This window comes from Leptodactylus fuscus, chromosome 2, assembly GCF_031893055.1.
Source record: "Leptodactylus fuscus isolate aLepFus1 chromosome 2, aLepFus1.hap2, whole genome shotgun sequence".
Lineage (NCBI taxonomy): Eukaryota > Metazoa > Chordata > Amphibia > Anura > Leptodactylidae > Leptodactylus > Leptodactylus fuscus.
In genome coordinates, this window is record NC_134266.1 from 45,504,505 (window position 1) to 45,521,328 (window position 16,824).

Here is a 16,824-nt window from a genome sequence, read left to right on the forward strand (position 1 = left end):
ACAGCCAATCGCGCTGTGCTGTGAGAGCCGGGAGGAACGCCCCCTCCCTCTGCTCGCAGTACTCGTCCATAGACGAGCATTATCAGGGAGGGAGGGGGGAGTTCCTCCCCGCTCACACAGCACAGCGCGATTGGCTGTGCTGTGAAGAAGGACGTCTCTGACTGACTGTCAGAAACGCCCTTCTGACCATAGAAGAGCTACGGTACCGGACCGTAAGCTCTTCACACCGGGCACAGATCGGGAAAGCCGACAGTGCGCTGAACTCAGCGCACTGTCAGCTTTCCGGCAGTATATAGAACTGCCTGTGTGCAAAATGGTGAAAGGTCCTCTTTAAGCGGCCGGCCGCCGGCAAAGTCCATGTGCCGGCTGCTTCCATTCATTCCTATGGGTGCATGCTATTCGAAACGGCCGTTTAGAATAGTAGTCGCTCATCTATACTGATGAGATCAGTGCTCCAGAGGGGAGCACATACCGTATATACTCAAGTATAAGCCGAATTTTTCAGCACAGTTTTTGTGCTGAAAAAGCCCCCCTCGGCTTATACTCAAGTCAAGCCGAGAATCTCCCTTAAAGTAGTGAGAGAAAAAAAGAAGCTTTTAAAAAAAAAAAATATAATAAAAAAATTAAGTAAATAAAAGTTGTAAATCCCTCCTTTCCCTAGAATACATATAAAAGTAGAAAATGACTGTGAAACACATACACATTAGGTATCCCTGTGTCTGACAGTGCCCGGACTACTGAATATAGGGGATTTGCAGTGCTCCTGTTCCGTCGGGAAGGGGTTAATAGGAGCACGGCAGATCCCCTATATTCAGCCAGGTTGAATTCCAAGGGGGGGGGGGGGGAACTCAGTCCTCAAGCTCAGAGAAGGGGCAAACAGACAACCAAAACACCCCCTCCCCTTCCCCAGCAACTACTGCACCCAAAAACTCAGACCAATTTAATTTTTGAAATTTTCCAGTAGCTGCTGCATTTCCCCCCCTCGGCTTATACTCGAGTCAATAAGTTTTCCCAGTTTTTTGTGGTAAAATTAGTGGCCTCGGCTTATGTTCGGGTCGGCTTATACTCGAGTATACACGTTAACTTCCCAAAGAAGCTGTGAGTAAGTTATTCAGTAACCTTACATTATACACGGGAAGTATTTTAGAACAAATGAGGTAGTGAATTTTTTTTTTTTTTTTTTTTACTGGACTGGCTTTGCTTTACGCAATGCCAAAATGATGTGTATGAATGTGTAACTCTTAGTAAAGCATTTTATATATACTTTAAATGAATATATAAAGCATGATCTAAGTTTATATATTCAACATTAGAGGATTTTATATGCATTTTATTTTCCATGTTGTGTTGCAACCTTCTTCCTATGTCGCTTTTTGCCGCACTACATCACATAGGAATGTACAGTAAATTCCGGAATATACAAGATTTATAGCATTTATATATACAATATTGATTTTTAATTGTGTGTTTCATACCACTAGCACAAGGCCCATAGACTGCAGCATTTCTGTTGTTGCACTTTATCACACCTGATTTATGGGTAATGTGAAGTCGGATTTCATCTCCAGCAAACCAATGTGTGCCGGGCCCGTAATAGAAATTCAATATTTTAGCAGACAGTAAAGAGACAATGGCTGAGTTATAACATTAAAGGCTTCTGATTTGTGCCTCCTGCGCTTCGCTATTCACAGGAGAAAGCCGAATTCCCTGTTGACATTAATCATTAAACACACATTTTTCATTGAAAAGACAAGCTGCATTTCACAGGCTGGGATTTTACCTTCCCTTTGTTATATTAGTCATTTTCGTAACCTCTAGATATCCTTGCATAGAAAAGTTCCCTTACAGCAAATTCTAAAAGGTGTTTCCGATATTTGCTGAAGAGTAAAAACGAGAAATAAAATGAATGAAAATAAAAATATTTCTTCCCTTATGTAGATTGTGATCTGCAATTATTATATAATCTATATATATGGACTGTTCTATTTGTCTATACACAGATCAGCCTTAACATGAAAAGGGGCTTTTAAAGCAAATTGGAAATTGGGTCAGGGGCGAGTTAAAGTACAAAAAAATGTTCCCTTCTGGGGCAACACGGTGGCTCAGTGGTTAGCACTGCAGCCTTGCAGCACTAGAGTCCAGGGTTCGAATCCCGCCAGAAACAACATCTGCAAGGAGTTTGTATGTTCTCCCCGTGTTTGTGTGGATTTCCTCCCATACTACAAAGACATGCTGATAGGGGAAAAAAAAGTACATTGTGCTCCCTATATGGGGCTCATAATCTACATTATAAAAAAAAAATGCTCCCTTCTGTGCCCTTGTTGGTTATCGGATGTGATAGCAGTGATGTCACCGGTATCCAACATGTGACTGCTGAGGACAGCGATTTGGCCACTGCGTTCACCAGAGTCTCTCAGAAAAAAACGTGGAGGACCCGGATTGGATGCGTATCCCTTTTTTTTGTTTGTTTTGGCCCACTTCACCCTCTTCGAGTGTTTTCCAGTTTGCCTGGAAATCCTTCTAAATTATACTGATGACCTATCTTTAGTAAATGTCATCAATATCACATTGACACGATCCGACACCCAGAACCCCCACTGATCAGCTGTTCTCAACAACTGTTATAGGGAGAACCGTTCCATCTCTTCTTCTTGGTACACTTGCAGACAATTTTTGAAGGCTGTTTTTTGCCGTCTTGGAGAACTCAGCACAGATCTTCTGTAGATGTAGGTTTGTCCCAATCCTTCTGTCTCTTCTTGTAATCCCAGACAGACTGGATGATGCTGAGATCAGGGGGGACATATCATCAGGACTCCTCCAAAGAGTGGTCACACCAAATATTGATGGAATTTAGATATCTCTTTTGTTCATTCCTTAAAGGGATTCAATCGTTAGAATTTCCTTCTTAAACTAAATACATGTAGGAATAGCCTTAAGATTTCTTATTATTATTCTGATCTACACCATTGTTCCTGACGAACATGCGCAGTCGGTGATTTTGGGCGAAGAGAAGAGGAACACGAGATAGAATCCTTTTAATTCACAAAAATAAACTATTAACGCTTATATTTTTTTTAAAGCATTCTTACTTTGTTCCAAACCTTTCATGCCTAAAATTTTTGCATGGGACTGTATATCTCCGTCTCTGTCCCTGTATATCTCCGTCTCTTATTTTGTACTTTTTAATTTATTTTTTTACTGCTCTGACCTTCAGAGGAATTTGCACTAATATGGTCAGGACATTAAGACGTTTGAGGGGGGAGCGCTGACCTCTCACCATATGGGGCCCTGACTTTTCTCATTACAGCTCTGGTAGGGAGCACAGTACTTAAAAATTATGCGTAGGGCCGGCTCCAGGTTTTTATGGGCCCTTGGGCGACAGAGCCTCAGTGGGACCCCTTGTGGGGGAGGTGGGAGTTGGGGCACTGCGCGCCGCTGCGGTGTCACCTATGCCATACTGCCCAACTTTTGAAGAGTAGAAAGAGGGACAAAATGTGCGGCGCAAATGTAGCTCAGCCCACTTTTATGTTGACTCCATCCATTCTCATTCATTTTTCATGTGCTCGCACACAGTATAATCCTCCTACATTTGCCCCAGTGTCATGCCGTTCTCACCCCCCTCTCCTTCATTTACCCCAGTGTCATGCCCGTTCTCCCCCCCTTCATATTCCCCCAGTTTCATGGGCCCCCTTCATTATGTTCCACCTTAATGTTTAACACAAACACTTACACTCGCCTTCCAACGCTCCATCGCCGCTCCTCTCTCCGTTCTCACTCCACTCACATAGTTGTAGGCCTGATGTGACGTCATCACATCGCGCCTACAAATGCAGAAGCCGGACCGCAGCACTTGCCCGACTATGCTGTGTGCTGACGCCGACCCTGATTATGCCATTGTTAAATTAGCTAGATGATATATAAAAGGGTTAACCAGCCGAGTGTGTGTTGTCCTGGATCTTATCAGTACAGGTTTTGTCAGGGTTTGTTCTGTAAGTGTTCTATACTGAGCTCTTCCAGACAGTAGTAATATCACTGAAGCCGGGTTATTATATTCTGTTAATAAACTGCGTGACGTGCCAGACTCTCCAGGATGTTTTTTTGCCTGCGCTTTTAATTGTTTTACTGGAATTCCTCCAAGCGAAATGAATGTTGAAGTTATGTGTGGATTAGCATTCGTGCCAGGATCGGGAATCGGGTTCTTAAGCAGCTGAAGTCTTACAAGGCAGGTTTTGTACCGTGGCTTAATGTCTTGTGAGCTGAGGCCGTCAGCTTCTTCTTGTAGCTTGTGTTTGTTGGAATCCTATGTCTTTTAGAAGTTATCCGAGTAATCGTAGATGAGCTTACAAATGAAGCTGCATAATAATAGTAATAATGATATTTATATGGTGCCAATGTATTCAACAGCACTTTACAAGGTACATATACCAGGAAAATCCAACACTACCCAGTAATAACAATACCAGTTGGAATGCTTGGCATAAGAGATCACAATATATGAGGCCATAAACTATAAAAAGTGCGTTTTGTTTTTTTAACAATGGTCCAGACTTTTTTATAGTGCTATGCCACGAGGAAAGAATGCTTTCAGAAATAGAAGGGTTAATGGTTTATTTTTGTGAATTAATAAAATGAAGTGAATGGAAAAGTCAATATTTGAAGGAGTAAAGGAAACGATGATCCAGCCCCCACAGAGCCTTGATCTCAACATCATCAGTCTGTCTGGGATTACATGAAGAGACAGAAGGATTGGACAAGCCTACATCCACACAAGATCTGTGCTTAGTGCTCCAAGATGGCGGGAACAACCTCCCTGCCGAGTTCCTTCAAAATCTGTCTGTCTTCCATCAATTCTTCTCGGTACACTTGTAAAGGGAAAAGGTCACACCAAATAGTGATGGGATTTAGATTTGTCTTTTCTTCATGCGCTTCATTTTATTCACTGTCAAAAATAAACTATTAACTTTTCTGTTTTTCGAAAGTATTCTTATTATACAACTATTTTTGAAGACCTGACCAAAAGTTTGCACAGCAGTGTATATAAATCTGCAAGAGCCAGTCACCAACCAGTCTATGTATACAGATATAAAAGGCGTTTGAGTGCATTGAGTCTATGCATAACTGGTGGATAAAGGGATCTGATTCTGAGGGATCGTATAGTATTAGTACACAACAAAGAGTTAGATTAGGACCTGTTTAAAAAGATGTGGTTTTTAGGGCACACTTGGTATGATAGATATTGGGAATTAATCTGATTGTATGGGGTAGCGCATTCCAGAGGACTGGTGCAGCTCGAGAAAAGTCTTCAATTTATGGATGATATAAGTATTAGGTTATTGGTGGCACAGGGCCAAGAGGTAGATTAGTAGATCAAAGTGAGAGTAGATATACAGGGAGGTGCAGCACTTTGGAGAGCTTTGTGGATGAGGTTGACTATATTGTACTCTATAGTGGACAGCCAACCAGCGCAGTGACTGGCATTCTTTAGGCGCCGCCCCCTGAGAGGCTGGCTGCCTTGATGCAGCGCTCCAAGCTGGGAGCAAACTTTTCTTTCCTTTTTCACTCTTTTTCTCTGTATCTTCAAGAATCCGGTAACCAAGCAATCTAGCACTATGAATTTGGCAACTATAAATCGAATGGAAGACCCTGTGGAGTTTTTTTTTGTTCCTTTTTGTTTCCATTGTAAAACATGGACTCAAGACTTGGTTCAGCTGGTTTCCACATGTGCCTGTTACCATCCCCCAGCTAGGACAGCATGGCTCAACGTGCGGCATGGAAGAGAAACCTACATGGAAATGCGGACTTCTTCGTTCAAGGAGATGATTTCTGGCGTCAATTGCTGATGTGTGAAGATGCCTACAGCTGACTGGTATTTCTTTCTATTACTGTGGACACGTGGGACTCTGCTACAACCTGGGAACCCACCATCACCCACCTACCCCAGGAGTTATGGAAGCTTGGCAAGAGAGCAGCACCATGTATACCTGGATGGTCTCTGACTTCCTTGGGGCAGTAGAACACTGTGGTAAGAAGAAAGGAGGAAGGCTTGTGATGAAGGACATTTGGGGCATTTTTTTGTGGTTAAAAGGACAATAGTGCTGATGCAAGATACCGAACTATCAGCTGTGAGCAGGAGATCTCACCACCTACCAAAGGAACTGCCACATGTTATCATAATAGCTGCATATGTCCCCCACCTCTGCAAAAATTTCTGCCTGTTATATCCACATGCTGTGACCCCCCTCCTCGTGTCCTACAACCAAGTCGGCTGTATTATTATTATTATTATTATTATTATTATTATTATTATTATAATTATTATTATTATTAACATCAATCTGCACAGAGAACTAAATGATCCTGCAGTGTGTCTGTGTTTCTTTCTTTTTTAGTTGCTATGATTCCTAGGATTTCTCTATCTGCCATGAGCTTCTATGTGTTTCTCTCTTGTTATATACTACTGTACCATCTATGAAACTGTATCACTGAAATTTCCCCATTGTGGAACTATTAAAGGAATATCTTATCTTATCTTATAGACTATAGGCATCAGTGTAATGGTTGGACACAGAGATGAGCCTGGTTGCATTCAAGATAGATCAGAGAGTTTACTAAAAGGAAGACTGATAGGTGGGGAACTCAATAATCAACATGAGAATGAATCAGAGTGACAATCGGGGTTTATAGGATTTAGCCTTAAATAACAAGGGGTGCGGGGTGATCGAGGCACGTTGTGTCCAGGATATGCATGACAGTCATGTATCTGTACCCTGGAAAAACTGCTATGGTCTCTGCTACATGAAGTTAACACATGAGGCTTTGGTTCGTGTCATCAAAAGATTTGTGTCTTGCGACTTAAGATAATTCCGTCTTGGGTTCCCTTTTGCGCCGGAGTCTCCAGTGTCCACCAAAAACTGTTGTTTTAAACTGAAATCGGCAGTCGAAAAAGTCGGACTTGTTTAAAACAGATCCCATTATAGTCAATGGGGTTCACCTTTGTATCCACTGTTTTAGTGGTCCATGTGTCCGTTGTCCTGATTTAGTTTTGTCTTTTTATTTATTTATTTTTTTCTGAACTTGATTTCTGTTGTGTTTTTTCCCCAGATCTGAGTGAATCTGTTCTGCCCCGGTGGTGTTTTGATATTGGAGCCACCTACCTACATGGCTATGATAAAGAGGGCAACAAACTATGTAAGTATGAGACAGATCAGTGCATGTGTAGACTTGGCTTACATCTTGCTTTTGGTTCAGCTTTTCCTTAATAATCGCCATCCCTGAGAACTCTTGGCGGGGGAGCAGATCTAATATTCATGGCCTATCCTAAGGATAGAAACCAGATGACCCCTTTAAGCCTCTTAGTGATATGAGGGAGCTTAGAACATTGGGGGGATTGAGATTGGGATTTATTGTACCTTAATTTAATTTATTTTATTGTATTTTAATATTTTTTTTAGATATATTATACTGTGGTTGGCAATAAACACATGTGTAGTGATTGATGCAGAAGTAAAACCATCACTGTAGATGGAAAGAGAAGAGAGAGAGAGAGAAGAGAGATCTCAAATACGCAACTCCTCTGATATATAAACCGTTATATATTGTCACCTATTACGATTCGTGTCTGATCTGCCTCCCACCATTATTAAGCCCTGTCCATGGGGTGAAGGCTGAGCCACGCTGGTTATTGATAAGATGAAAGATCCCGCAGCAGAGGTCATCCTCTCATTCCCTAATGGACTCACTTGTGTATTTTCTTAGTCTAATGAGTATAATCAAGCATGAGGGGTGAAGTATTGGCACATAAGGTTAAGCTTTGAGTTTCATCCAGGGTCTTTAGGACTTGAAGGTCCTACATGGATACGGCCATGTCAGTAAAATTGTAATCTGATAGAGATGTTACATGCTAATGTTCCACTTAGTTCCAATCTAAATCTGTGTGTTGTTTCATTACTGCCTTGTTTTATCTTGGCATACACAATAGTCTTGTGACCGAGCCTGAGGTCAGACCTTGTTCTCTACAATGACTGACTTCTTTGTTTCCCAATGTTTAGTCATATGAAAACTTGGTGAGGGTGTTTTAGTCAGTGTGTTACTGTTTGTTAGATCTAATAATAAATCATATCTACGGTACATTGTTTGATTTGTAAATAGCACATTCGTTTAATTGGTTGGACAAAGTTTTTATAGATAACGATAGACAGAGCTATACATACACATGCTGCAATGTAATTGTAAATTCACACAGTTTTTTTGCAGGGAGATTTTGAGGCACAATCTGCCTCAAAATCCTCCTTAAAAACATCTCTCATTAATTTCAAGGGGAGTTAGGAGATTTTTTTTTTTTTTTCTTCCACCTACAGGAAAAAAAAAAAACAAGTGTCAACTATCTTCAGGTGGATTCTGCCTTGCAAACCCCATACAAATGAATGAGAGGAGGAAAATGACCTCAACTTGGTTTTTGTGTTTATTTGAAGTGGATTTTCCAGGCCCACTCCCAAAACAGTGTGTAGAAGGGGCAAAAAAGGTCATCCAAAAACTGCAGCAAAAAAAATTCTTAATTCCTGAAGCCAATTTTTTTCCCCAAGCTTCAGGCTCATAGATTTGTCCAGTAACGAAATTAAGCGAATGAGCGAAATTTTTTTTTAATCTTGTCAATGTTTGGTGTGACCTTTACCCTTTGGAGGAGAAGTCACAGAAGTGATATGGCCCCCATAGAAACCTGATCTCAGCATCAATTTGTAATCAGTCTGTCTGGGATTACACGCAGAGAAAGAAGGATTGGACAAGCCTACATCCATAAAAGATCTGTGCTTAGTTCTCCAAGATGGCGGGAACAACCTCCCTGCCAAGTTCCTTCAAAGTGTATCTATAAGTGATGGAAGGCAAAGGGCGCTCACACCAAATACTGATGGGACTTAGATTTCTCTTTAGATAGATAGATAGATACCCACCAGTCTTCACTGCTGTAAAATCTTCTTTCTCCCTGGTTTCTTGCATCATTTGGTGGGCGGGGTTTCACACGCAACCTGCCATTTAGCTCCGCCCACCCATATTGGACTATGAAGTACAGGCAGCAGCAACTCCATTCTGTGTTACATACAGAGACTGCCTGTCTCTGCCATAATGAACACAATTGAATTAGCTAGCCTGATAACTGGGAGAACAGAAGAAATGAAAGCAGCTCCTCTCCCCTATCTGAGTGCAGGAAGCTAGGTCACGTGGTGTAGACACAGGAATAGCTAGATACACAGGCTCGCTCCCTGCACTTAGCCCCTCCCCCCTGAGAGCAGCAGATACATCACTTGACTTTTGAGCAGATAAGTCAGGGCTGTGGCCACAATGAATTGAATAAAGTAAGATAGTGGACAAACAAAGCAGTTTTGCTGAAGCAGTGTATTTAGGAAGAGTCTTACATTCACATTAACAAGCAGTATAGATAGGATCCTTGTGATGGGACAACCCCTTTAACACATTTCTTTTTGTAGGGTTATTTATATTCCTTTGCTTTAATGTTTTATGTATGTTTTATACATTTCAGTACTGTTTACATTGCTACTTGTATGTTCAGAAAACCCAATAAAAAATTATTTGCAAAAAAAAAAAAGGCAATTTAATCAAAAACTTTAAAAAAAATCCTATAGATAAACAGCAAGGAATACTTACAGTCTGATCAGCATGACATAACCCTGTGATCTGATGCTCCTAAAGCGTCATCCTTTACTTCTATAGCTCTAGATAATATATCATGCTACGTACGATGTGGACTGTACTGACTTGTTCAGATCATCCCTAGATAAAGGTATGGAGTAATAATAGGTTTGTATCCACATTCTCTGTAAGCCTGAAGGTAAGGTTGTGCTACAATGCATGGCCAGCTCTAGGAGAACCCGAGCACTGGTCTTATCAAGGTCACATATCTTTGTAAAAGATTCAGAAGTTCTCAGAATTTTCCCACATGATCCTCTCCATTTTCTCTACTTCTTGGCCTTTGTCTGTCCCAATGAGGAATCCTACAAACCAGATTGTCTTCTAGTTGTTGCATCTTGAAACCAGAAAAATTGTAAAACACAAGACCTTCAGGAGCTCCATTATTCTTAACTAAAAACTAATTTGCACCTTATATTTTATCTTTTTTCTCTAGTTTGGCTCCGAGTAAAGCTCCATGTACGTGATAACAAAACAAATGAGGACAAGAAGAAATGTGTTGCATTTTGGTTGGAGCGTTATGCCAAAAGGGAGCCGGGAAAAATACTGACTGTTGTCTTTGATATGGCCGAGTGTGGACTTAGTAACGTAGTAAGTATTCTACATGTATAGTGTGTTAAGTGTGTATGTTTTATACTTATCCATGATTTCCAACTATATGGTAATTTTCTAAATGGGAATGTTCTACATCTAGAAGTTTCTAATCTAGAATTAACAAATTAGTGCTACCGGTATTTATTTGCTTAATTTACTTACAGGCTGTACATATGAGGCAGAGTAGATTGGAATTACGATAGCAGTTACACACCCTTCCTGACAGAGGGAGTGATATAACTAAAATAATCTAAATACCTTACCCACATTGTGAATTACAAGTTGTTTGTCCGTAAAATGAACATTGTAGCTAATTCTAGTCCTGTGATCACTGCAGCATAGGCACTGATTCTAGCATGAAGTCTCCATAGAGTGAGGAGGCAAGGCCACCTCAATTGGATACACAGAAACATGCTTACTACCGTAGCAATTGCCACACAAGGTGGATCAAGGTTTGAGGAACCACCACTCGGAGGTGCAGGTCCCAGAGGTGGACCCCAGTTCTGTCAGACATTCACGGCATATCCTGTGAATACACAATAAGTATTTAAGATGGGAATATCCATTTACATTGAAGGGATTCTACCATTAAAGCCTCTTTTTTTTGTGGATAAGACGTCGGAATAGCCTTTAGAAAGGCTATTCGTATCTTACCTTTTAGATGGGATCTCCGCCGTGCCGTTCCTTAGAAATACTGGTTTTTACCGGTATGCAAATTAGTTCTCTCACAGTAATGGGGGCGAGCCCCAGCACTGAAAATGCGATGGGGGCGTCCCCACTGCAGCTTGAGAACACGATCCTGCGACGCCTCTATCTTCGGCTGGATCCTCCCCTCCTCTGTCGTCTTCCTCCTGCATCACCTCCGACGCCTGCGCAGTTGGCTCTGCCAGTGAGACACCAGCAGAGCCAAGTGCAATCCCGGCCGTTTTTGGGAGGCTGCTCTTGCTCTTGTAGTTCAATGCAGGAGCGGCCTCGCAAAAATGGCCGCTGTCAGACATGCGCAGTCAGCTCTGCTGGTGTCTCACTGGCAGAACCAACTGCGCAGGCGTCGGAGGTGACGCGAGAGGAAGACAACAGAGAAGGGGAGGATCCAGCCGAAGATAAAGGCGTTGCAGGATCGTGTTCTCGAGCAGCAGTGGGGACGCCCCCATCACATTTTCAGCGCTGGGGCCTACCCCCATCGCTTCCAGAGAACTAATTTACATACCGGTAACAAACCGGTATTTCTAAGGAACGGCGTGGCGGAGATCACATCTAAAGGTAAGAGATGAATAGACTTTCTAAAGGCTATTCCAACGTCTTATCCACAAAAAAAAGAGGTTTTAATGGTAGAATCCCTTTAAATGTTGTCTGCATACAGTAATTACTAGAGGAAATAATAGAGAGTTTATCATGTAATCTGTATGCAGCAAGTTCTTAAGCCCCACCTATTGGTGGTTGCAATCTGCCAGAGGATTATCCTATAAACTCCGGTGGGAATGATTTACTATTGAAAATTCTCCAAAAAAACTGCAGTATGTGCCTTTTACCATTTTACACTATTTTGGACAGTTTCGACCATTTCTGTGCCTTGCCAAAAACATGTGAATTTTTTTAGGGAAAGAGCAGAACTTAATCAATCCTCTGACTGGTGCAAGATGCATGCCTTTTAATAATGCAGACACTCCCTTGTACTAGAATTGAAATCTGTGCAAGTTAGAAACTGATGTATATTTCAGGTAAGAAGCTACGTGCACACGACTGATTTAATAGGGGAAAGCACTTGGATGACATTACAGCGTCATCTGAGTGCCATCTGTCCACAATTGACTTCAATGGGGGTTCCTGTCTGCTTCGTTCTGATGACACAGAGCAGGATAGGATAAATGAAATTTCCGGCACTATGAGTATGCTTCCAAAATGTAACTTTATTCCGACCAATGCACAAATGTTTCGGTCCAAATTAAAGCGCCTTCTGGCTATGTATTCTCAGATACCCCTATATGTTGTACTACTCCAATGTGATTTCATACACCATAGCCATCTTCTGTACTTTCGGTGTAACATGTTTACATTGCATTAAATTATTGTTTTATTTTTTGGCTCTTCTAATTTTCTTTTTCTTTTTACTTTACATTTATTTTGGACTGAGTATTGTATTCTGTATGTGTTGTATAATTTTTCAGACACACTGAAGAAGGTCTTTAATTTGGACCGAAATATTTGTGTATTTGTCGGAATGAAGTTACAATTTGGAAGCATATTCGTAGAGTGCCGGAAATTTCATTTATTGTACAAGATGGCCATGAGAAGCCTTTTCCGGGCACCAGCTTGAGTGACGGTTCATTATCTACAGAGTAGGATAGGACCTGCTGTATAATCCTCGAAACAGAGCATCAGACTTCCCCATCGAGAGAGACTAAGGGGATGTTCAAACCGAGGAAAAGGTGGCGGAAATCTTTTCCGCCTTGTGAACTTTCCGTGCGGCTAGCCGCGATGAGATGTCTATGCAGCATCGGCATTCCACTCCCGATTAAGCCCAAATTAATGGGTCTAAACAGGAAAGTGTCTGGAGCCGTGGTCGCAGTGGCTGACTCCGCTGCGGAATCTGTGGCAAATAGGTCATGTCGATTCTTTTTTCCACTACTAGCTAGCAGGGAAAAAAAGTGAGCAGCTCCCATTGATGTCAATGGCAGCCATTTTTGCAGGTGGATTCAGTGTCAAAATCCAGCTGCAAAAAAAACTCAGTGTGAACATACCCTTAGTCTGCACACTTGGTCGTGTGCATAAGGCCGTACTCACTCTTTCTGGTATAAATTTAATGGGCTAAATGTCCCCGGCCTGGCCTGACTTGGTTTCTGCCCACTTTAGTCAAAAGTGATAAGTATGGTGCAGAAGAAACCATTGGGCGCATTTTTGTCCCAAGAAAGGTCCATGCGCCAAAGATGTAACACTTTTACACCCACTGGCATACATGGGTTTGTAAATTTCCCCCATGGGCCATAGCCTGTGTCTGCTTTGAAATGTTCTTTTTGCAATTTTTACCTATTTAGATCAAAAACAAACAAAAATGTAGAGTTTTCTGAGCCACTTTATGTAGTGTTGCACACTGTGCTAAATATGTTTTAGAAGCGAATCCAGCCTCTCAGTAGATCGGCATCAAAGCCCACTTTGAAGGCCGTGGAGATTTGTTCCTACAGTATCTGTAATATAGTTCTAAAGATACTTTGCACCAGTGTCGCACAAATCAAGATTTGGAACAATCTAAAACCTTTAGCAGACTGTACACATTTACACATCAAATATCTGACGGGGAATGAAAAGCTTTTGAGTCATTTTTATCTTTTTGTAAAGCTATTCCCAGTGAATGGAGATAATGACCTTTTCTGTTAAGTTTCAGTCTTTGCCAATAATTGCTTCGGATGATAGAACAAATGTAGACGTAGATTTAGGCTCTCCACAGATTGCAGATTATTTTTTAAAGCGTACCTCCAATTATAAAACAACTTTCATAAATGAATAGTACAGGTGACTATAAGAAACTTAGTAATAGATCTTATTCAAGAATTAGGTTTTCTTCTCTATTTATCAAGATGAGTTACTTTGTATATATTGATCTATGGGGAGGGAGGGGCGGAGGCAGATGATGGAAAAGGCACACTAATAGCTGCAGCTGTTACAATATGATACTGCTGTAGCTTTAAGATTAAACTAGACTACTGCACATAATGAGGCAATCAATTATTTACACAGAAGCCTATGGAGAGGGAAGGGGGGAGGAGGTGGCTACAGGAAAAGACACACTTATACTCTGTGAGTAAGGGAGCCTAAGGGTATAATCCAGCGGCATAACTAGGAATGGCAAGGCCCCATGACGAACCTTTGACATGCTCCCCCCCCCTCCCCGACCGACACTGAAGACCTTGACTGACCAACTCCCCCCCACCCCACCCCTTCCCCTTTGTATTCCTGTGTACTCTAGTTGCCCCATAGTGGTCCCTGCACACAGTATTATCCCCCATAGTGGCCCCTGTACACAGTATTATGCCCCATAGTGGCCCCTGTACACAGTATTATGCCCCATAGTGGCCCCTGCACACAGTATTATGCCCCATTGTGGCCTTTTTTTAGATCTCAGAGTATAATAATCGCTAGCGGAAAAAAGAAGTGAAGCCAATGGGAGGTGTTTTTTGGAGCCGGATTCTGAGGCGGATTCCACATCAAAATCCAGACCAAAAAATTCTTTGTGAACTCAGCATAATACTGCTGTGACCTGAAGATAATTAACTCTACTACTGCACATAATGAGGCAATAAATTCATTAGCAGCCCCTTCCTCCCCCTTCCCTCTCCATAGACTTCTGTGTCTGAGTGAAGATAAGGAGCCCTAGAAGAAAACAGATTTCCTTTAATAAGATATATTACAACATTTCTTATATTCACAAGTACTATTCATGAGAAGGGGTTGTATAATCTGAAGTATACTTTATTTCTGGAAGAAAAAGTGACACCCATTTTTGTTAGCCCATATACCGTATTTTTCGGACTATAAGACTCACTTTTTCCCTCCAAATTTGCGAGGAGTGGAATAGCAGCATAGCTCCTGCCGCTGCTGGCTTCCTGCAGGGCAGGAGTGTAGCGATGTCGCAGTCCCTGGCAGCTGTGCCGGCGTCTAAACCTCCCCAGCATCCGCCTTTCTATTACAGCGGATGCTGGGTTTGTATTGGCGGCCGCTCTGCTGCACGGATATACACGGAGGCCCGAACTAATGCCCGCAATCAGAATGCATTCTAATTGCAGACATAGAAATGGAACCCCCCCCCCCCCTTCCCCCAAAGTGTAAAATACCTCCCCCTCGGAGCCCGTCCCCACCGGCCCCATACCTGTAAAGTTGCAGGTCGGCTTCTGAGTGGCAATATATGTATAAAAAATCCATCACACAATAGGCCAATAGAAGGAATTGTATTTACCGTTGATAATTTTTTTCTGATTTTAGGGTAAAAATGTAATTCCATGTTATAGAATCTCCGGCCTTTGTGTGTTATCTTCCGGCCGACCCTTAGCAGTGATTGTATTTGTAATCTCCAGCGGTGCGCGCTCTCTCCATGCCGGGGATATCTTCTGCATAGTAATAAGCAAATCCATATCGCTTGTATGAAAAGATAAAACCTGGTTCTCATTGCAAGTGGCTTCATTAGAATAGGTTGTTCTTCAGATAATGTACATTTGCATATGTAATCCTCCTGGGTTTTTAGTTTGCGGAGATAAAGTGTTGTGGTTTTTTTTCTCCTGCTTCTACATTTTGAAGTGGAAGTAATATATTTATAAAGGACGGCGCCTCAAGGACGTTCATCTTGTCGAGTTGGGGAAAGGTTTCACTTTGTGGATGGTGATGCATTATTATCAGACCGTCTTGTCATAACATTATGTAACACGGCGGAAGGGAAGAAGAACTGGAAGGGCGTCGTGATGAAAGGGACATTTATTACATTCACTGATCCGGTGAGGTGTAGGGCTCTCTGTAGACGTAGAGCGCGTCTGCTAAAATGGCGTATACCCACGGACCCCATAGACTATAGTTTTCAGCAGAGTCTGAATCTGGTTTTATGTTTTTACATTACATTGTAGGATCCATCGTACGATTGAACTAAATGGATGCTGATGGGCCCCCTTAACTAAAATGTAGTGTGTTGGGTGTCCATACATGTCATCCATCCATCCATGATTTGTGATGGAATCTTCATTGGAGGCTTCTAACTAAAGATGGGGGAACCCCTGAAGATTTGTGCTGTCCTCTGTTTGGACAAAGCAAACCTCTAGTTCAGTTCAGTCTGAACTTGTTCAAGTAGAACCAGAAGGGAAATTTTTATACTTTGGTGTCTCTTCAGACCTCAGAGGATAATAGGTGAGGGCCCAGGGGGTGTGACAAAAAAAACTAAAAACTTGTACACTCTCCTTCACCTCCTTTGGGCCGCCTCTTATCTTTTATCAACACTGAGGCCTGTGATTGAGCCTCAGAGGTGACATGGGCACGCTGAGTGTCATGGCCGTTGTGCCAACTTCTATGACCTCATCTGTCCAGAGGAGGAAGGCTCAGATCATCAGACATCGCAAAGAGGCCCAGAAGAGGTAGAAGAAGGAGTATAATTTTTTTTTTTTTTTTTTTTTGTTTGTCACCTTCCCTTCCAAAAAAGAGTGGATAACTCACAAATGACATCCTAAGCCTTTATCACAGACCAGAGAATAACATTTTTTGTGTGAGTTCCACCAACTCAAAGTCTTTGTCTCCGTCAGTAGATGCCGCTTCTCTTGGAATTTTTTCTACCTCCACCATTTCCGACCAAGTGGTGCCGTTCACTTTAGTACCCAATATGCTAATTGGATTTCCTGTTGTAAGTTGGGCTGTCCTGGTCTGTCTTCTCCAGTCTGTGACTACCCACCTATCAAAAAGTCAAAAAATAACAACAGATTACAAAAATGTGATAGATTTCACTATCTGGTTTTAAAGGGGTTATGGCATGAAAAGTATTTAACTACCTGATTGTGGGGG

At 41.9% G+C, this 16,824-nt stretch overlaps 1 protein-coding gene across 1 annotated transcript in view; it reads left to right on the forward strand.

Moving 5' to 3' along the window:
- Positions 1-16,824, forward strand: part of MOSPD2 (motile sperm domain containing 2) — a 75,643-nt gene that overhangs the window by 22,591 nt on the left and 36,228 nt on the right. The window contains exons 4-5 of the mRNA XM_075263674.1: positions 7,102-7,188; positions 10,139-10,293. Of these exons, the coding sequence (XP_075119775.1) occupies positions 7,102-7,188; positions 10,139-10,293 (242 nt within the window). The remainder of the gene's footprint in view (positions 1-7,101; positions 7,189-10,138; positions 10,294-16,824) is intronic.